General features: G+C 40.8%; 1 protein-coding gene across 21 annotated transcripts in view; it reads left to right on the plus strand.

The window, feature by feature from the left end:
* Window positions 1–884: 884 nt before the first annotated feature.
* nbeaa (neurobeachin a) overlaps window positions 885–21,416 on the plus strand; it is a 116,183-nt gene continuing 95,651 nt past the window's right edge. For 11 of the 21 annotated variants that reach the window (XM_088088772.1, XM_042498966.2, XM_088088773.1 and 8 more), the window contains exon 1: window positions 886–1,515. In XM_088088772.1, the coding sequence (XP_087944898.1) occupies window positions 1,204–1,515 (312 nt within the window). In that variant the 5' untranslated portion in view covers window positions 886–1,203. Of the gene's footprint in view, window positions 1,516–21,416 lie in introns of all 21 variants that reach the window. The other 10 variants (XM_088088768.1, XM_088088771.1, XM_088088770.1 and 7 more) reach the window with 1 other exon arrangement.

Here is a 21,416-nt window from a genome sequence, read left to right on the forward strand (position 1 = left end):
ATTCTTACATCTTTGTCAAAAAGTCAGCTGGCCACATTCAGCTGTGAGGCGAGACAAGCATTGTTTTTTATTCATCCATAAAACTTTGAAACAGATGCACCCACCCTATATTTCATCCCTTTTAACTCTGAACTTGGTACTTAGTCGCAGAAAAGCTTGTTGCTCCAAATTCCCTTAATCAGAACTGAACTGAGAAAAAGTCATTCTCTTACAGTGCACCTTGAATATGAAATAATCTACAAAAGAACTTAAACTTGAACAGTCTTCTACCATTATGGCTGTTTAAAGCCCTTATTTCACATCTTGTTTTATTTGAGTGTAAATGTTTTTAATTATACTTCTACACCATAACATGTTTAAAGAGTCCCCTCAGAGATGACATCTTCCAGGCCATCCTGGAAGCTAATGTCAACCGGTTTCCTGGATTTTGCCACAAATAAGCTCTGTGTTAAACAAAAGTTTATTTTTAGTTGTTATACATTGCTGTTATTGTTTGTTGTTTTGGATGATTTTATTTCTATCTAAACTTTAAATGTCTTTGTTCATGCTCGGCATCCTTTAAAGTGAGGTCTCTGTCAATTGATTTCCTGAGATTTTTTAAATTTTTATACCTTTTTTGTTTTTGTTAACTTTTAATTCAACATTTTTCTTTAGAGACATTAAATACTCAAAACACACTTAATAAAAACAATATAATCAAACGAAAAAAAAACAAAAACAAAACAAAACAAAACAGCTGTTTAGGTGATGCTGTGTTGTGTATGAACCATACACTGTATATGAACCCATGCATGGATGGCTCCATGTTATTCTGCTCCAGCACCCTACCAGAACGTTCCCGAGTGCGCATGCGTGGCTAGCGCGCGCTGCCGCAGACAGGGGGCGTCAACATGGCGTACTCTCCTCGACGACCGCACTGACTGCAACCTGCCAATGAGAGAGAGAGACACAGACACAGAGAGAGGAGAGAGAAAGGAGCGTAGGCTACCATTCTGTTAAACCTCCATCCCTCTTTTTCCAGCCCTATGAGTCCCTACACATTTTCAGGAGGATAGGGTGAACTCCGAGGGTTTTTGAAACGCCGCTCTCCCTTGTTTTTCCTGCGCAGTGGATGTTTTTTGTGCAGCAGCAGACGCTCGAGCTTGTAGAGCAGGTGTGAGAGACAGCGGCGACCGCTCCTCTCCTCCCTGTTTCCAAGGGGAAATGTCGAGCGAGAAGCCGGTTTCAGCACCACCGGGCTCTGCTTCTTCGCTCACGGACACAGACTCCCATCCTCCGCCGGGCTCCTCCGTGCAGCAGCAGCCGCAGCAGCAGCAGGTCGCCGCGGGCGCTGGCTCCGGCTCCGCCACCGGGGAAAGGATGGTGTCTGCAGCCGGCTCTATGGTCCTCCCGGCCGGGGTGATCAACCCCGCTGTCCCGATCAGGAATATCCAGATGAAATTCGCCGTGTTGGTGGGCCTGATCCAGGTCGGGGAGGTTAGCAACAGGGACATCGTGGAGACGGTGCTGAACCTGGTGAGTGGATCAAACTGTAGAAAACACAGAAAGGCAGCCATAGAGAATCACTGTGTCCTAACCCGCTATGTTTTATTTACGATGCTTCACTCCCATGGTTGTGTGGCTTTCAGAGGATGATGTCATTTGTTTGTTCGGGGGATGGATGTGGGCTTTTTCTATTTTCTGCAGATATAAAGGAGCATAGCCTACATGGGGCTGTTGTGTTGCAGGATAAATAGGCTGAAGCTTTATTATTGTAAAGCCTGAATGAAGCATGTGACCCCACCAAGGCATGGAGGGTAGTCAAATCACCAGCCATTGTTGACTAAATGACCCGTTTGCGGTGCAACAAGGAAAACACATTTGCAGTGAAACTAGTGGATAGAGGAAAGTGTATGCAGGCTATTCTCCTGACCCCGATATGTACCCTGAAGTGATGCATAGGCAGGTTGTAGCAAACGGCAAATGGTTACAATGTTGCGCACAACACCGAGACCCAAACGGAAATATTTGGTTTTCCTAAAAAGCGAAATTATGCAGGAATGCAAGTCAGTCGAGCACCAAACTAAATCAGTTCGACACCGACAAAGGCCGACTAGCATTATGCTATCCATCGACATATGTGTGTGTATGAGAATGGCTCAAAATTATGCATAGGCCTATTGTTGAAGGCAGGGCCCTGCATCCTGTGCGCAGAGGAGTGATGTATAGGTAGCTGTGAAACGGTCAGTGCTTTATATTGCTGTGCTTCCAAAGGCGATCATTTTATTTATGGATCAGATATATGTTGCCACCCCCTCTCTTCCATCTTCACCCCTCCATTAGAGGTTGTATCGGCGATGCTGGGCCTACCCTACACAGGAGACGATTTAATCCAGCTGGGGCTTTTGACATGACTGGTGTTTCCCGTTACGAAACAGATGAGCAAAATGTACAGCAGACGTTGGTCTGGGAGACTAATGCGTTAGGAGGATATAGGACGTGTGTGTGTTGGATGCTGCTAGGCTGTTTTCCCTCCTCCATGCATCAGGCGATGGCGTGTACTGCATGATATTACATATCTGCCATGAAGAGGAGGGCTCTGATCATTATTTATTCTCTTTTGAGGAAGAAGTAGAATAATATAGGCATAATTTATAACCACATTTTAGTGCAGTGCTTTCTGGAGGTTAACTATTTCAGGGGTTTTCATGTAGCTGGTGGCCTATTTACTGAGTGGATGCTTGGAGCAGGACAGCCTACAGCTGGGCTAAACCATTTTCTTCTCAGTCAGACTGGTGAGCCGTCCGGATTCAGGTCGCCTCTCATCTCCCAATCGATTATTGGTACTACACGGAAGAGCAGGGGGGCTTTGCTGGCTCACTCCGACCTTGTCTCCTTCCCTTACAACCCCCCCACTGCCCCCCACCCCCTGGCTGCACAGGCTGATAACCATCCATCCTGTTCCACGGCCTCCTCCTTCACTCTGGAGGGGCTGAGAGGAGAGATGCTGCCTGCATAGACTGGCCTGGCAGGGCAGCGCCATGCATTTAAAAGCAGGTGGAGAGGAGGAGGAGGAGAGGGGGTTGAGGGAGGGTGGGGGAGGAGAAAAGAGAGAGTGGAGGAGGATGAGGTGGTAGGATGCTGCAGTGGCTATGTGCTCAGAAATCACCAGCTGATGCAGCGGAAGAGGAAAGGACTCTGGATTGGTCCACATCAGATCAGTGAAAGCTCATCAGAGCGTTCAACTGAAATGTGCCCCGTTTTACATAAATACCTGCGTTCAGGCACACACTTTATTTTGAGAATGCTGGTCCGATGCATTAACACACAAAGGCCCCGACACCCTGATAAATTAAAGCACTATGTGTTGTCCATACAAAGCTTTACTTGCTAAATCCTGAATTGAACAATCAGTTGTGGTTGCAAGGCTGCCAATAGCTAAGCCTGTTAGGGAATTCTGTTGCCCAGCTCCTTAATTAAAAGAGTTGAAACAAAGAGGTGTGGAGGCAGGAACCTCAGTGGTCATGCTGCTGGTACAATGAGTCCACTGTGACCCAAAAGCTGATCCATTATTCCAGTCAATGTGGGAGACCACAGCAGCCACATTCACCATCCACTGTGGCCGTATTGATCAGATCCCACTGCGGCTTGGGTGAACAGATGGCCTGTCCACTGGATCAGATATGCTCCCTCTTCTGTAGAGTAGGATGCTGGCCTTTTGGCGAGTGATGAACTGTACTGTCTGTAGAAAGAAAGAGAAGAAAAGGAGAGCGAAGACAATAATAATCAACTTGGGTTCTGGCTGTACTGATGCATTTGCGGTGGCAAAACACAGGGTGCAGCAACATAGGGCATGCTATAATTTGTAATAATATGTTATTTAAATAAAATCTACAGATGCAGTACATGCAGCGCACACATATGGAGACACTTACATTACGTGAGTGGGCTGCTGGTGGCGAGGTGCTCGGCTATTATCATCAAGGCATCACAGTTGTCAAGGCAACACTGCTCTTTGACTGCCTGCCTCCAGACGCTGAACCACCTGGTGTTGCTTTCCACTTCCGGACTCGCAGTACTCTGCCACAGCGTTTCTCTCTATCTCTCACGTTCTTTCTTTTGTCTGGTTGTCTCACCATCTCCTATTATGAGCTGATATTTTTTTGTCTTAACAGCAACAACAAACCACACAGCACTGAATAACTGAAAAAGTTGCTCACTAGTAGAGCAAAATTTGAGTGGGATCGTCTGTGAATGACCCTGGTTTGTGTACAGTTGGGTGTTTTAGATGGTGGGTCTTGATGAGCCACTTGATCAGTTTCAACGCTCCTCGCTTTAGGTTACACAAGTCTCTAGATGTCTAAAATATTCCCTAATTTTGTGTGCAAAGTATGTTGGACACATCACTTAAATCTCCCCTAGTTTTTTGCTTGGGTTGAGATTTGGGGGCCATAAAAGCTGGAGCATATGATTCACATTATTTTTATACTTATCAACCCATTCAGTGAAAGCATGTGTATTTGCAGTGTAGCTCCTTTCAGTTATTCATTTCCCACTTCATTGAAGTATATAGATGTGCATCGAGCCTTTTGGGTATTGTAGATGATAAATCTGAGGGGTCAGTGGATGAATAAAGAGAGACAAGGGAGCGGAAGAACACTTGTTTCTTCAGATGTTTTTTTTAATCTTTGCTCATTTAACTTAAAACTTACGGAGCAGTTCAGTATTTTTAGGCCCCTTGAGATTAGCTGGATGAAACAGGGCAACATAACCCCCTGTGGGTCAAGCTGGTCTTAACTAATAGGCATATTCAACTAGCGACGATGGGTTACAAGTTGGGCTGCAACTAACAATTATTATTGATTATTGATTAATCTGCTGATTGTTTTCTAAATTAATCGTTTAGTCTATAAAATGCCAGAAAGTAGCGAAAAATGTCCATAACAGTTTCTTAAAGGCCGAGGTAATGTCATATATAGTCAATTTAATGCAATGTAAAACAGAAACAGGAGGGAACAATCACAGTTGAGAGGCTAAAAACAGTATTTTTTTTCCCATTTTTTTGCATGCAAAAATACTGTAATTATTAATCATCAGAATAGTTGGCGATTATTTTTCTGTAGGTCGACGAAGCAATAAGTCCGCAACCGTTACAAGGATTATTATTAAGACTTTCCACTGTCACCTCATTTGCAGCTGTGTGAAACTTTTCACTCTGTCCTCTAGTGCCATCTATTAGCTGTATCTATGCCATCATAAAGGTTGCATGGAAGTATTAGGGCACGGACGTTTGCAACATTTGAAATGGACGCATCTATTTTTGTATGGATGTATAAATGGGCTCTTAAGTGAAAATGCATGAGTTTGGTAAGTACTGGGCATTCGACTGGATAAATGAAACTTGGATTATACCACAAGCTGTGTGAGAGATTGTAAATGGATATTTTTGACATTTCTTGTGTGTGGTCAAAGGCAAGGTTGGACACCGCTGTAATACTTGCCACTCTAGAGGACAGGATACTTTTTTGATGGACCCTTTTACTGATTGTGTCATCCCTTTGGAGGTCAGCGCTTTCTTTCCTATCTCTGCACTGGTATTTCTGTGGATTGAAACCTCATATTTCTAGTTAATGGTCAGCCACTTCTACCGCAGGCTGTGGTTATTTGCTTTGACATGTTGTGATGCTAGATATTGAAGGAAGCCAGGTGAGGAGGAATGTTTGTTGGCAGAGGGAAGAGGGTTGACGTGATCTATCTGAACTGTACCGTCATATCTTTATTTGAAGAATTCAGAGGTACATTTCAAATACATCTACAGGCAGTACTGTCAGTCTGGCCTAAGTATGGCACCAGCTGTGCTTATTTATAGACAGCTTTATCTAGTTGTAATGCCTTTTTTGGGATCAAAATGGAGTGTTTGTCTGGCAGAAAAAAAAGATTGGTGACACACTCTGGCACGCTCTTGATCTCCATGCCTGTTCTTGGCTTTTCATTCTCTCTTTCACCTTCCTTCTTGGTCGGATGAGATGTCTTCTGGCAGTGTCAATCCCCACCTGAGCCTTTTTAGTGGTCCCACTGAGTCTCTGTTAGCAAACGTCTCATTATTCTTGTCCACACACTCCACAATCACCAAGGTCACCTGATACTGAGTCCACAGCCAGCAGAGTCGGAGTCAGCACAACACACCGAGTCAGACACGATCACACAGACCCAAAAAATACACATACACTCACTGTTTGACATTCCGACACATAGGCATACAGCAGCAGGTTATACAAAAACCAAAAAAAAAGTCAGCAATAGAAAAAAAAGTGTTTCTATATTTTGTAAACACTGCTTGACTTCTTGTCTGGAGTGCAGTGACACTGGCATGCTCATTTATACCACACAGATTGGTAAAAGAATAGGTCACCCAATTTCAAACCTTATTACGTGACATGTTATTTGGCCCTAAGGGGTTCGAACTGCCAGCACAAAATTCAGTTTCGTTGTTTTCCTGAGTTTGCCCTGTGGCTGCACACTCAGGGCAGAGGCTAACTATTTCCCTGCAGCACTGTAATCTGCTTGCATGGCCATGCAGAGGAATAACAATGCGCCATCGTGTGCTCGCACAGCCGTGGCAGATGACTCTCATAACAAAAATCCCACTAATGGATTTAAATAGACTATTAAATAAAGGGTGGCCTTGCCCGGGCGTGTAGAAGATGAATTTTGATGGACTTTTGCATAAATACAATTAACATTTATTTGAAATTAGCAGTTTTCTGGTTAAAGGTTTTTCAGTTATGGAACATAGAGTACATGGTGGATTATACTATAGCTACAGCACACAACTATATTTACTATATACAGCATTACTATTTTATTATCATATGATATTTGGTGGTGGTTTTGCATTCAGGCTATGCTTTAGATAACAAGCTCTATGTCACACTAGCTCTGCAGTGTTACGAAGCTCACTGCCATTTTGCAAAGAGCATGTTGCTAGTTTCATCATCATGTGCTTTTTGTGCTTTTTCTTAACATGTTTTGAGTAATTCTTGTGTTTCTGTGAGTTTTTGCTTTAGTCTCTCTTTGTGTGGAAGCTGCCGAGCCCTCCTGCCTGGTTTCTGATCCAGGCAGTGTTGCCTTTTGCCGTGAAGTGACCCAAATGATTTTATATGTGGAATCTGATTCAATAGCACACTGATTCTCAACCTTTTTAGTATCAATGACCCCTAAATTGATACACATTAGGACACAGACCACCATTTGATAAGATTTGTGTCAGAGAGCTCCATCTGAAAAGACTTTGGTTGTTAGATATAAATAAGACCAGAATTCTGCATTTGTAAACTACAGCTGAGGAGATAACCATAGAGAAAGTGAAACCTATTATCAGAATAGTCACTGTTACGACTCTTACTCACATTGGACTCACATGTACAGTGAATTAAATAGTGAAGATTTATTCTTCATATTTCTGGGGACCCCCTGGAACTCACTCAAGGACCCCTGGGGTTCCCAGATGCTGGACTGGGAACCACTGTAGGGGATGTTGAAAAATAGTATAGAGGCCAATTGAGATCTCCAATGAGCTCAGCGGCGGTCTCATTTGATCATAAAATTTCATGTATTTATACAGTGTGCACATAAATAGCCTTTCCACAATCCTTTGTAATCTCTATTAAACAACAAACAAGGCTGCAACTAGCATTTATTTTAAGTATTGATTATTCTGCCAAATGTAGTATTGAGTCATTTCATGTTACAGTACACAACAATTTAGTCACATAGAAAAATGACTGACAAACATTTACGTGAACACATGGATGTCTTAATTATTATCATTAATTATTACTGTATTCTATAAAATGTCAGAAAATAGTCATTGTAAATAGTGTCCATCACAGTTTCCTAAAACCTGATGTTACAACTTCAAATGTTCAACCATCATGCCAGAATATTCTTACTGTCACAAGAAAAAAGAAAAGCTTGGGAATAGCTGTAACTTAGGATCATTTTTCTTCAGGCATTTTTACTCAAAAAAAAAACAAAACAACCACTGAAACAGTTAAACGGTTATCAAAATAGTTGCAAACTATTATTCTGTCAATCACCTAATCAATAAATCAACCAGCTTGAAATGTAATATCACTGTGGTTATATTTAAACGGAGTACTGAATTAATTTCTGTGCAGCAGAAGTGCTTGTGTATCCTGTCTTCATGAAGGGAAAGGAACATTAGCCTCAGGCTAACACTGCAGCAAAGAGAAGCAAAGTGTTTGGAGAAAACCCTGAAATTTCAAGACAAAAAATGTCTCAGAAAGAGGATGCACATTTTGTCAGTCTTCAGCGAGTGTTTAGCAGGCCCCTGTTAGATGCTGTCGGGGGTTATTTTTGGGGAAGATTAGCTGCCGTAATGCTTCCGGGAAGCTTAGTCAGTTTGTGCCTGGGGGCCACAGCCAGCGAGCAACGTTAGCTAACAGTAACAACTGTGTTGGTGCTGACCCAAGGAACAAAATAACAAGACAAAATGTTTTTAAATGGGCTGTCTCTTTCAGTGCATGAACACACACACACACACACACACACACACACACTTTATGCCTGTTTCTCCCTCACACACATATACATAGAGGTGCTGTCAAAGAGGTGGAAGAGAAAGGGTGTGGCTCCCTCTGCAAGGTCATGAATGACTTTGGTATCTATCACACAGCTGGGTTGTCCTGTCCTCTGCATGAGCCAGAAAGGTGGAAACAGATGCTATGGCAAGGATGCTCATCTTTACTGGACTAAGAGTGATAAAGGGAGAAAGATGGTAAACTAAAGGGAGAGAAATGAGAGAAGGAATCAGAAAGTTTCAGAGGTGGAAATTGGGAAGCCTGTGATTGTCCTTCAGGTGCTCTTTTCTTCTTGAACGTAACATAGGTCCGGCTATATGGTGTTCTGTGGGGGTCTGATGAGCTCCGGCCCCCCTGTGGAGCCTCATCACGCTGTGTGTATCACTGCACTCCTCTGCTCTGCTCCTGGTGATAGAGGAGTGAAATGCAGCAGGAATCTCAGTGGACCTGAGTAAATGGAGTGCTGCTTGCACACTTTTTTACATAAAGCACAAAGCCTGTTTGAAACACCCTGACATTCTGAGTTTTAATTGGCCATTTTTCATCATCAGTCACTTGTCACATTGTGTGGTTAGCCTCTCATGGCTTGTTAGCATGGTTAGCTGTGAAAGCGAGGGCTGCAGTTATAGTGAGCACGCTCTGAAGCATGCTGGACATATCTAGAAACCATTTCCCCTTTGTGACAAACATCTAAGGAAGGGAAAATAACCAATTAAAAATCTAAATGTTAAGTTGTCCCGTAATCCCGTAAAACCTGCTTAGACATAACTTTACTTATGCTGCCTTCAGACCTCTTTTGCAAGCTATTTAACACCTTGAACTCTAAGAATATTGGTTTGATTTCTTTTAAAAAACACAGGGGAATATCCAGTGACCTACTTGGCAAGAAATGTTCTGCAAATTGCAAGAAATGAATCAAAAGTGATAAAGAAAATGACCTGACAATGACCCGAAAATTAGTTTTAAAAAGGGGGTGGCAATTATTACAAAATTACAGTAAAATGCCCAGTAAACTATATGAATAATACTTAGAATTATATGTTTAACAGTATGCTACTTTTTGGGCCATGTGTTGTTAAGTTGCTTATTGCCCTCCTCCCAAAAAATCAAACCAATTTTGTCAAGTTTCATAACATCTCTAAAACACTGTTGCTCCAAAACCCTCTCATACCATTCTCCATGATAATGTACTTCAGAGCCAAATGACTCTTTTTAAGGTGTCATGCTGATTCTTCCTGGTTTCATTATAAATTCTATTTCGGTTTTCCGTGCTTAAATCACAACGCCATTTGTGTTTAAGTCTGATTTGTGTGTGAAAGTACAACGTGTTAAGCACCCAGGCTAAACCGTTGGTACTATCCGCGTCTTACAGCGCTTGAATTCTGCTCCAATTCTCTAAATTCCTCCTCATCCTTCGTTAGCTACTATTTCCAGATGCCGGGATTTTTTTTTTCCTGAGGATAAGCCACGACAGATTTTGGGTGAGGGCACCTTCTGGGAATTGGGGAACACAGAAAAAAATGTCCCATGCTTGCTTAACGACACCTTTTGTTACTTCTCTGTCGCTTCCTTTGTCTCTCCATGCTTTATCTCCTCTAAGCACATCCATCTCTCTAACCCCTCGGTGTAATCTCGTCCCTTGCTCCCTGAATCCCTGGTTGGGTGAAGCGGCTGGTGGATGTATGTGGATGATCCCCATTGTGAGGAGGTAATGGAGCTGTCTGCAGTGCTATTCCTCTCGGCTTCCTTTTCTCCACTCACTCTCTCCTTACACTCATCTTTTACACATTTGGGCTAAGAGACTATTTGCTGTTATGTCTGCCATACTTTGGCCACGCTTTTGTAAGAGTGGACGTAGAGTTGAGGTGAAAGACAGAGGGAGACAAAAGGAGCTCTTTAATATTTCCAGTTTTCAAGATTCTAGCTTATTTGTCATTTCTGAAGACGGTGACAAAAGTAAATCGTAGAACTGAGTAGCTGCGATGGCTTTTTGAACCTTCTTAGTTGTCATACAAATACACTGCATTGTATTTTTTGCCTCTTTGAGATGCAAGGAGTATTACACAGTCTTTTCCAATAGCGCTGTTACAATTCACTTTGCATTGATGCAGAAATCGCTATCAGACGTCAGAAATCTATTATAAATATATTGCACTGGCCTGCTGCAAGTGTGGATATTATGAATTAAACATGGGTTTTGCATGCAGAGCGTGTGATCACTGCTAGCTGCAGAGCTATACATTTTAATTACTGTTAAACCAAAAATTCACACCCCTTTTGCTACATTATGATGGCTTTTTTCAAATGCAGGGGTATTATTGGCAATCTTGACTATATTTCAATGAAAATTGTAATTATACTTAAAATATTTGGATATTTAAATAGGAGGAGTCTAGTTAGGTGTGAACTTGGGCTGTCTCGATGGCTTTGAAATTTCTATGTTGGCCATGGTCACCAACATGCAAATCAGTATTTGCTTTGTTGATGTTGTTGTTGATTTAAATATGCATTACCTCTAGGGTTACAACATTATGAGATACTCACGGTAACCATCACAGAAAATCTTCCGAATCCATAATATAGTGTAAGTGTTTCACGATTGTTATTATTATCAGTTAAAATTACCTTTTAAAGGATTTCTTAAAATTGAAAAAACACTTAAAGTGCAACTATTTTTTTTAATGTAAGTTTGTGTAATTTTAAGTACTGTAGGTAAGCAAGTTTACTGACAGGATATTTGACCTGAAAGTGACGTTTACATTTGTAAATTTAATGTTTGTTTTCTTTCACCCCCAGGGATTATATATCAAACATAAACAGGGATGGATTGTTCTTTGAAAAAAAAACCCAACTATAACATATTGGGCCCTTATAATAATTAACCCTATAAAATGTATAACCAAATAAAATGAAAACGTGACTAGAGCCCAAAGTAATGTCTGTGTGGGAAGTGTTTACTTCGTTTAACAGCTAACACTCAAAGTACTCGTTATATAATGAATGTGGACCAAAGACAAACAAGCGTCTCTTTGCATTTGTAAAACTAAGTGAAACTTCATTTCATTTTTACTCAATAAATAAATTGGTTATCGAAATGTTATTCAATACATTTTCTGTTATTTTACTAGTCCTAAAAATTATTCATTTCTTCATTCGTATCCATGTAAAGGCTTATGCTCTTATTTATTCTTGTTTTCATCCTCGATCCTCCACGTTATTGTGTCTGGCAGATTTGTGCTATTGTGTCTGGCTCTTTGGTGTTTCTCCCTTAAGTGTGTGTGTGTGTGTGTGTGTGTGTGTGTGTGTGTGTGTGTGTGTGTGTGTGTGTGTGTGTGTGTGTGTGTGTGTGTGTGTGTGTGTGTGTGTTAGAGAGAGAGACTGTTAGGAGGGGTTGTGGGTGTCATTTCTATGGGATCTTCATACAGCACATTTGGATCAAACACGCTGTGGAAACATGTTTTCGTTGCCATGTATTCATTTGCATTTGCCTGTACAGCATGTGTGTATGTGCGTGTGTGTTTCAGTCTAGCACCCCTACAATGCACTAATCTTCACATAATAACAAGCTGCTTTGTTTGCATTACCTGGTGTTTGTGAGCTGATGAGTGTGTGCCCCCAACATCCCAGAGAGTTGATAAATGAGCGCTCCTACAAACCCTTGCTTGCTTTAGTCTCCTACACCTTAATCTGCACATTTTTGCTGGCAGCATGCGCGCGCACACGCACACACACACACACACACACACACACACACACACACACACACACACACACACACTCTAACTCTAACACTTGCACAAATTCACACAAAAAATACACACACTGCTCCCTTCCTTCTTGTAGCCCACATCATTGCCTGGCAGGGGTGATTTTATATTCATGCTGGCCTACTTCGCCTTTCTCCCTTGGCTCCCCCCTCTCTCTCTCTCTCTCTCTCTCTCTCTCTCTCTCTCTCTCTGTGTCTGTCTCTCTCTCTCACACACACACACACACACACCCACACAAACACATCTGCTTTACTGTGAAGTATAGCTAACTGTGTAGCTATTCATCATGCTGCATACTGCAGTGGCCGAAGGTTGATTATAGCAAACTTTGTAGTGTGTGTTTATGTGTGTCTGTGTGTGTGTGTGTGTGTGTGTGTGTGTGTGTGTGTGTGTGTGTAACTTCGTTATTCAAGAACTCCTCCTAGTGTTATTTTATACCTTAGACATCTAGCATCTCCCTGCCATGCTCATACATCCCCCGCAGCATTGAAAACAGTGCCAGTTGTAACAAGTCATTTAGCATCACATTAGACTGGTTAGTAGATCTTCACTCGCTATCAAACCGACACATTTCCTACTTTAGTTTCTTATTGCTTCCATTTGTATTCTGCACCAAGTGAACAATGTTTCAGGACTGCATGTTCTCTCCATGAAATAGACTTTAACTAGTGAATGCAGATGAGAGCTACGATCCCTAAAGGAATTCATCTAATAAACCCACTTCAGTAATGACAGGGAGCTGTAGATGAAGCAGAGGGTTAAACAAGGATTTTTAAGCTTTTGGATGGGGATTTTTCATAAGACAGCACAGCTTGAAAAGAGACAGGCCTTGGTAATGTCTTGAACACGCATACGAAAACTAGTTAAATAGACCAAGAAGTGGCACAGTATGCTGCTTTATTGTGTCGCTTTTCTGTGGATGTGATCTTGCCTGGCCAGCACTGTGGCAGCATCGATGTTAGCGCACATAATAAAGTCAGGTCTGTGTGCTTTGGTCCATGTCAGCAAGGGAAATAAGAACAGTATCCTAATCTTCTGCGGGGCACTGAGACTTAATTCAACAATAACGTTTTGTACGAGTGCTGACTGTCATTTGGTACTGTCGACCACTAAAATTAATTCATTTGGTGCCAAATCTACATTGTAAAATCTTATATTAATCACATCTGTTACAAAAATATACAATATGAATATAATACATAAATATGTGACTAATGTATAGGGTTGGATACTATTCACTAATAGTAGTACTGCACCATTTGGGGAAAAAATGTGATACATAATGTGCAATAACATCGAATATCACAGTAATGGTATTACTTGCGATAAGTAAATAATGTTAAAGTGTACTCATTTCTGCCTCTGCTAAAATACAACCAATTGCTTGTTGAATTTAAAAAATGAAAGGAATTATTTCCAACTTTCTTGTATTGACTAAACTGAACCCCAAAATGAAATCAAACGGCACCAATAAAAAAAAGAAAAGTAATAACATTTGAAAGTTGTTTTTTTTTTTTTTTTGCTTATACTATCTGTTAACTGACTAAAAAAATCTGTCAGTGCAATATTGCAGTCTTTCGTGATGTGTTTATTGTGCAAGTCGACATCGAAATGACGATTGAAAAATTAGAAGTTGTACAGCTCTACCCATTGGTATCTTTACTTCCTCTGTAATAACAAAAATGTTAGGTCAGCTTTCCAAAAAGAAGTCCAAACTTCACAGTTTTAATATTGTTAATTTATTTACAACATTTCGTCGTTTATTTAGACACCAAAGAAAATGAAACTCTCCTCTCTCTACCTTCCTATCCCCTCTTACACTTATCCCTACATCCTCCAGCCTGTGACAGTCTGCACTGCAAGTTTCGCAGCGAGCGTTGTCTACATCATATTTTAAAAAAATTGGAACCAGATGTGTGACCTTATTCGTCCTGCTATTGCCCTGTCTCATTGTGACTTGAACAAGAAGCCAGAGTGACGTAGTCTCACTCACTGTTTTCTCTCTCTCTTCTCTAAATTAATCTCCTGATTTGGCACTGATTGATTTAACATGAATTGTTACTTGGTAGTACTGACAAGTACAGAATTTTGTATCCAACCCCACTTAAGAGAGATTTCTTGCTACGGAGGCAGAAAAAAGAAATTTGCAAGTTGCTACACATTTATCTCTTGCAACGAGGAAAAATATCAGATAAACACTCCAAATTCACCAGTGATGTTTAGTAAAGCACTTGATTGCATCATGCAAGGGAAGAAAGCTATATTGTTCAAGTATCAACACGTCTGCAGAATGGCTGTTTGGGTACAGTGGTGTTTTGAGCTAAATGCTAGCATGCCAACATGCTCACAATGACAATGCTAATGCTAAGCAAGTAAAATGTTTACCGTGTTTGCCATCTTTCAGCATGTAAGCATGCTAACATTGGCTAGTTAGCACTAAGCACAAAGTACAGCTGGTTTTGCAGGTATTGTAGTATTGTGCAAATTGGAATTTTTGTTCTGTGAAACATGCAGATAATCAATAATACACTGATTTCACCCAACCCAAGAAGTTACCTGTACTTGTATAAGTACACTACCAGGATTGATGCCCTGTAGCACCATGCCAGGTTCAGCCTCACCTCTCCTGCCAGCACTTTCACACTCAGAAATGCTGGTAGATGGGGGTGGAGGAAGAGGCTTTGCAGCCAACAACTGGCAGTGGTGACTCACTGTATTACCCCTCCCGCCTCAGCCCGCTCCCGCTACATTCAGACTCTGGTTCCAGGAAAACTATTAACTTGGAATAACAAATGTGAATGCAGAGGAGCATACTCTTATAATCAAGCTAATGTATGGATCCATAAGGGTCTGTGTTTGTTGTGTTACCACAGGGGTCATATGGAAATTTTAGTTCAATCTCAGTTAAACAATGAACTAAATGAGTGTGACTAATTTGCCATTGTTGTTATGAATCATGCACACATATTATTTATATGCATATATTTTTTTAAACTTGACCAGTGGCTTTAGACAATCTTTTGTTGCTTGTCTAAGGGGCTGGATTTTCACAGGGATATATTTTGCTTCCAAACTTAATATTTATAATGTATGATCTGTCTGTGTTTGTTTTTCAGAATTGATTCCCTTCCTCCTACCCTACCCCCAGGGTTGACAGTTTTTTTAAAAAACAAATCTTAATCTCGCAATCCATTTAAAATCAAATGTTTATTTTCTTTTTTTCTGGCATTCTCAAGGACGACAGTGTGAGCTCTCAAGGCTGCGAGTGCATGCTGGCACTGGGGCTGTGATATTTGAGTATGGATTCTGATGTTGATTTGACCTTTTGGTAGGAAATTGTTTTTTTCTGAGTGAATCTGACATCTGACATCATCTTTTTAAGGAAGTATCTAAATAACTTTATGCAATTATTGCTTGTATGTTAAGTACGTGTTGTTATAGAGTACAACACTATTGTAATAATTAGTTTCACTGTTAATGTTGTATTATTATATCTGAATTAGACTGTAACTGGAGTTAGTTTACCAGTGGTTCTCACAGAATTCTTACCTCGTCATGATGGTAGCTGCCGACAGCAGGAGTGGGTCGGATCAGAAAACTCAGATCAGTGCTTTTTTTTCTTGTGTCCCTTTGTGATCACCGTGTCCCCTCTCTGACTTTGGAAGTTTTTTTTTAACACAGGCGCAGGCGCTTTTTCCTTTTTCCTAGCAGCAGTTTGTTGTGTTTGTGTCGCTGGTTGGAGAATTGCTCATTTGATCAGTTTGTGATCAGGTCAATGGATTAGATGAGGAGCAGCTGCTGCAGAGGCAAATAAAAGCAAAATTGTGTGTGTGGTGCTCTGAATACCTAAATGGTATTCCAACGGGGCTCCAAATGAAAGGTCCAGCTCTAAGAATAGAAAAAACAATAAGTGGCAGCAAATACTAAAATTGTGGTTGATTGCATAAATAAATGAATGTGCGGGGAACCCTGTTGTCGGCCTCTAATACCCAACTGAATGGCAGCTTCATTGGGCCATTTAACTTTGATGACTTCACTAGCCCTGTTAGCGAATGGAAATAAAACATCAGTAATCTGCATTTCAGTCGCTGAAAAAGCCTTATAGATATTTGTGGCAGTTATGAAAAATTTGGACCTCTTCATTCTTCATTCAATATCATTCTTAACTGCAGTTGTAGCTATGTTGTTCTTAGCTTACTCATATCTGTTAGTTATCCATTAGTATTTATGAAAAATATCCTCCAGGATGATGTTTGTAAATTATTCCATTGTAATGGAAACCACGAAATTAAGCATTAATGCATTAGCTCCCCTCAGGGCATGCAAATAAGGCAAACTTCTCCAATGTAAAAACAGAAGGAGCTGATTTAAAAAATATGGTTTATGTTAAAATTTCACACTGGTCAAAATATGCAAAGGATGTGGATCTTAGTTGATCACCACAGATGCAAACTTCAAATGGTTCCCTTTCAAGGTTTTTACTTCCAAAGCACAAGCTTCTGACAAGTGCTACGCTGTTAGTGCTGTGTCTGCTGTACTTCAAACAACATGAGCTTCAAACAGCATGTCTTCACCACTGTCCACTGTGGAGGACAACTCTGAAGTAGAGCTGATGCCCTGACAGGCCCGTAGCACAGAAACACCTCGACAGATAAGAGGTTGGTGCTGATTCTTTGCACTGCACTTTTCATTAGAAACAGTTTTATCTAAATATTTAAAATAATAATACAGTTTCTGCATGTTTCTTCCGCTTAGTGTTGTTGTATAACTTATTATTATCTTGTGTGTACAGTATGTATGTGGTCTTTTTGCACAATAACATACCGTACATCATGCTCCACTAACCCCTCCAACCCTACTTTGTAGCTGTGCGTGTGCATGTGTCATTCCCAACCCTGTCTTATGATGATGGATTACTGAGACTCATTGGAGCTGCTTGCTGCCTCTCTTATCCTCCATCAGCTGTGGCTCAATGGAACAGTGCTCTCTATTGTTTCAGTGGATGGTGAACACGTGCACAATCTTGTGTGGGTGTATTTGCGTGCACGTACTAACACACAAGCATGCACACATCCTATCTGCTGCGGCACAAACTCTCAACCAAACCAAACAAAGAGATTAGTAATCCTGAATTGCCACCAGCCTGGCCTGAGTCGGGTCTGCAGGGCTTATCTGCTAACCTTTGAACTTAGCATCAGCTAGTCTACACCTGCCACATCTCACAGGCAGACACACACATACACACACACACACACACACATGCCCAGGTGCTTTCAATGAAAAAGGCAGTTGTCATTCATAAACGAGTATGAATCATTGATGTAACATATGAAACATGCATGCATTTGTTTTGTCATCCAGTAAACAAAAACTTTTCTTTTATATCTTTACTTAAATTTTAATGTCAGTTACATGAAACCCGAAAAAATGGTTCTTGACAGAGGATTCTTCTTTCTGTTTTGGTCTTTATCCATTTCAAAGTACTAGTTTGTACTTGTAATTCAGTACTAGTACCCCCTTTATTTGGTACTTTACTTTCTCTGTAAGAACAAAAATTGATTTTTTTGACCAAGCTGCAGGGGTGACGTAGACTAAAAAAGCAATTCTGCTCCTCTGCTCTCAAATCTTCTGTCTCTGCATGTCTTTGTGTGTCTTTTCTCATCTTGCAGTGATAATATGCTGTTACCAAAATAATATAGAAAAGAAAACAGACCAAATGCCAAAACTAACGCCACAGATCTGCGCTACAGAGATGGTTTTGGCTCGCTTGGAAGCTGATGGAGCGGACATGGAGGTCTGTGGCTTCCTGGCTTTAGGGTGCTTCAGTGTGTTGTATGAAGTTTAACCTGGCGGCTCTGTGGAGCTCTGTCGCTGGCTTCTAGGCTTTGGTGGGCTTTGCAGCACTTTGCCCCTTGTCTAAATCTGGTATTCACACCCAGATGCACTTTCAGATAACGAATTTTGGCACTGCTTTTCAGTCAGTACTCTTTAAAATACCAAGTTAGGTACCTAGCCCTACCTGTTCACATCCTAAATGTCTATCTTTATTTGAGGTTTTGCTGTGGCACATTGGATTGTGTAGGCTTGTTTCAGTCTCCTTGTCCACTGAGCTTGCACTGCCAGAAGGGCTTTTCTCCAATTAACAGTTACCATTTTTCTAGGAATCAGTAGAAGTGTGTATAGTATTTATCTTGCAGTATAAATAAACTCTGGTCTTTGTTGTCACATTGTTTGATGGTTCTCCACATAAAAACAACACAGGATTCATTAGGGTGTCAATTTTCATTATTTTTTTCAATCTCCTCTTCTAAATCCTGCCAAAATCCCTGCAGAATGCCTGAAAAATCCCTGAAAAAATGAGATGATCTCTGGCCATCCCACATTTTTTCCAACATACTACATACTATACTATACTACACCTTTATAAAACCCTGAGTCATCCTATAGAATTATTTCATAGAAGGCCGCTAATACTTCTTTGGCTACTCATTTAGATATCCTCAATACTCCTATCCTTAATAATCAATCAGTAGACCAAATTCTGATCCATTTCTTTGATGGACCAATCATTCCTTGTAGGTGCACAGTGAGAATAAGGAGTTCATAGTGACTTGTAACTCTCAGTTACATGCTCTTGCTCCTGTTTTCGTATCTGATAAGCCCAGTGAGGTGTAAGCAACATGCAGGATGCCCTATAGGACTTCACTTCCTGTCAGCTTCTTTGAAATGAGCACATTTGAGTTGAGTCAGGAGACAAGGCGCGAAGGCCTTGTCAAAGTACCGAATCTCAGCCTTGAGTCCTTCCTTCTTTAGTTCCCGTGACATAACACACAAGAATGCCCTGTTACTGCCTGTCTTGAGGAAAAAATGAAAAGAGAAGAAAATTGAGTTGCCTCTTGTCCTCGACAGAATGTACTTTTTTTTCTAGCCAAAGAGGGGGGTAAAAAACCAACAGCCAACACCTTAACACCCTTCCTACATCTTATGTCTCCTTTCTGCTCTCTCTGTGTCTGGTAGAATTCAATAGCATGTCTCATTTGTTGCATGCTGTCCGTTCAATGGTGCCCTCTCAATCACCTCCTCTCCTTGATGCTATTTTCTCTTTGCCTCTTCGGTGTTCTCTTTGCTCTTTGTTCTTTATCTCTCTCTCTCTCTGTGCCTTGGCACTTCTCTCTCCCTCTCTTACTCTTTCTTGCTCTCCTCTCTTATAGATCTCTTTGTCCCCTGGTGAGAGTAGTTGCCTTTGGTCCTTTTCTATTAAACCATAAGTCTTGAGGTCTTAACACATACTTTACAACAGTTTCTAGCCTGGTAAGGTCTTGGTATTTCATGGCAGAGGGCATGTGTTCCACTGCTACCGTAGCTTTAAGATTTTCTCTTCATCTTTTGAGGTATCACCTTTGAGTGTTGAATTAACAAAGATTACAGACTCATCACCTGCAGGGTTTCTATTTGTTGACATCTTTCGTAGCAAGTAATGATTCTGGAGTATTTTTTAATATAATGAGTTGTTAGAGTTGTGGAAAGGTTTTCCCTGAATAAAGGGACTTCTTGTAGATGTTAATGTTTCCAGTGTTACCTCATCAAACATGAGGGCTGGCATCACTGATGCTAAGCGTCCCATCCTTTGTATGTTTATTCCATATGATCCTTTTCTCTTCTTTTATTAAAAAGGACTAAACTATTGATGACATAGGATGAACCGCAAAGAAAAAAACCTCTATTGAAAAGGCCATAGTTTGAAATGTTATTGTGTTGAATAAAAAAAGATGTAAATTTATTCATGAGAAAGTGCAGCGGATTATTATTTTAGCTGGGAGGCATTATTCTAAGCAATTCTCCAACACTGTTAGTCTCAAACACATACTTTCTGTCACTAAATTTAAATACTAAATCATTTTTTTCTGCAGGGAATATATATAGAAATTAAATTCAAGTCTCCAACCCTCTCATGGTTAAAAAAATGACAGTTGGTTTGTAATGCCAAGAAATCCAAATCCAGATAACCACCAAAATTGAATTAATTGTTCATTGTCTCACAGCCTTTCTGTCCTTCAGATGTAGTTGAAATCAAAGACACTTCTTTAGACATCTTGCGGACAGTCATACATATACATGGTCATCTTTGCTTGCGTATTTGGTAAGATTTTGCATTACTCTTGACACATTTGAACTGCAGAATTTCTGTCAAACAGTCCCATATGGTGCAAATTAACCATATTAAGGAAATCACCTTTAAGTAGAGACCACCTTTGATGGGATCACTCCAGCCACAACTCAGTCCAGGACTTTAAAGGAGTGTGTGCCAGGGCATACATGGGGGGCCAGTGGGCCCTTACCTACTTCCTACCCACCTTCTTCTGGTGCCCTTGCTTGGAGCAAACCCATCATCAAACTCAACCTTCACTGTGATGTCAACTTGAATACACACCTATATAATTTAGTGACATTAGCTTGTAGTGTTGGAATGCTATCATGGTGACAAAATCTGCCCATAGACATTCATATACTACAAACACATGGTAAAATACGTTGGATGGCTTCTGTGGTAGGTGTCTCCAGGACCACATTTTGCCATGCTTACACATTCACAGGCACATCAATTGAAAACACTATCAGCCCAGCTGTTGTGGCTAATAAATATGGGTTATTATGCAGATGTTTTTGATCATCTAGTTTGGTGATTTGTGACGGCTACGTGAACGTATCTATCTATATCTAACAATGCGCATAGTAACGTAGGTCTGTGTGTAAGTGTTTCATATGCGGTGTTTTGCAAAACAAAAAGAAAAAAAGATGTTTTGTTTGTTGCCCAATAGCATGTGACAAGGCTTATTGCTAGATCCGTTAGTAAGCCTCCTTGGCCAATCAGGTGGCAGACATTTTAAACTGCAGTTGGATGAAGTCAGAGTTGTGATCACTTGGCTGCGATCCTCAGTCTTTTTAGTGTGTATGTGCATGCGTGTGTTTCTGACCTGGATTTTTTTTTTCTGAGAATATCAGCCGTGAACAGCGTGATTCTGTTCTGCTGCAACTACAAACGGCAGAGCTCTCACAGCTTCAGCTT

This window comes from Plectropomus leopardus, chromosome 15 (assembly GCF_026936395.1).
Source record: "Plectropomus leopardus strain MGB_pleo_1.0 chromosome 15, ASM2693639v1, whole genome shotgun sequence".
NCBI lineage: Eukaryota > Metazoa > Chordata > Actinopteri > Perciformes > Serranidae > Plectropomus > Plectropomus leopardus.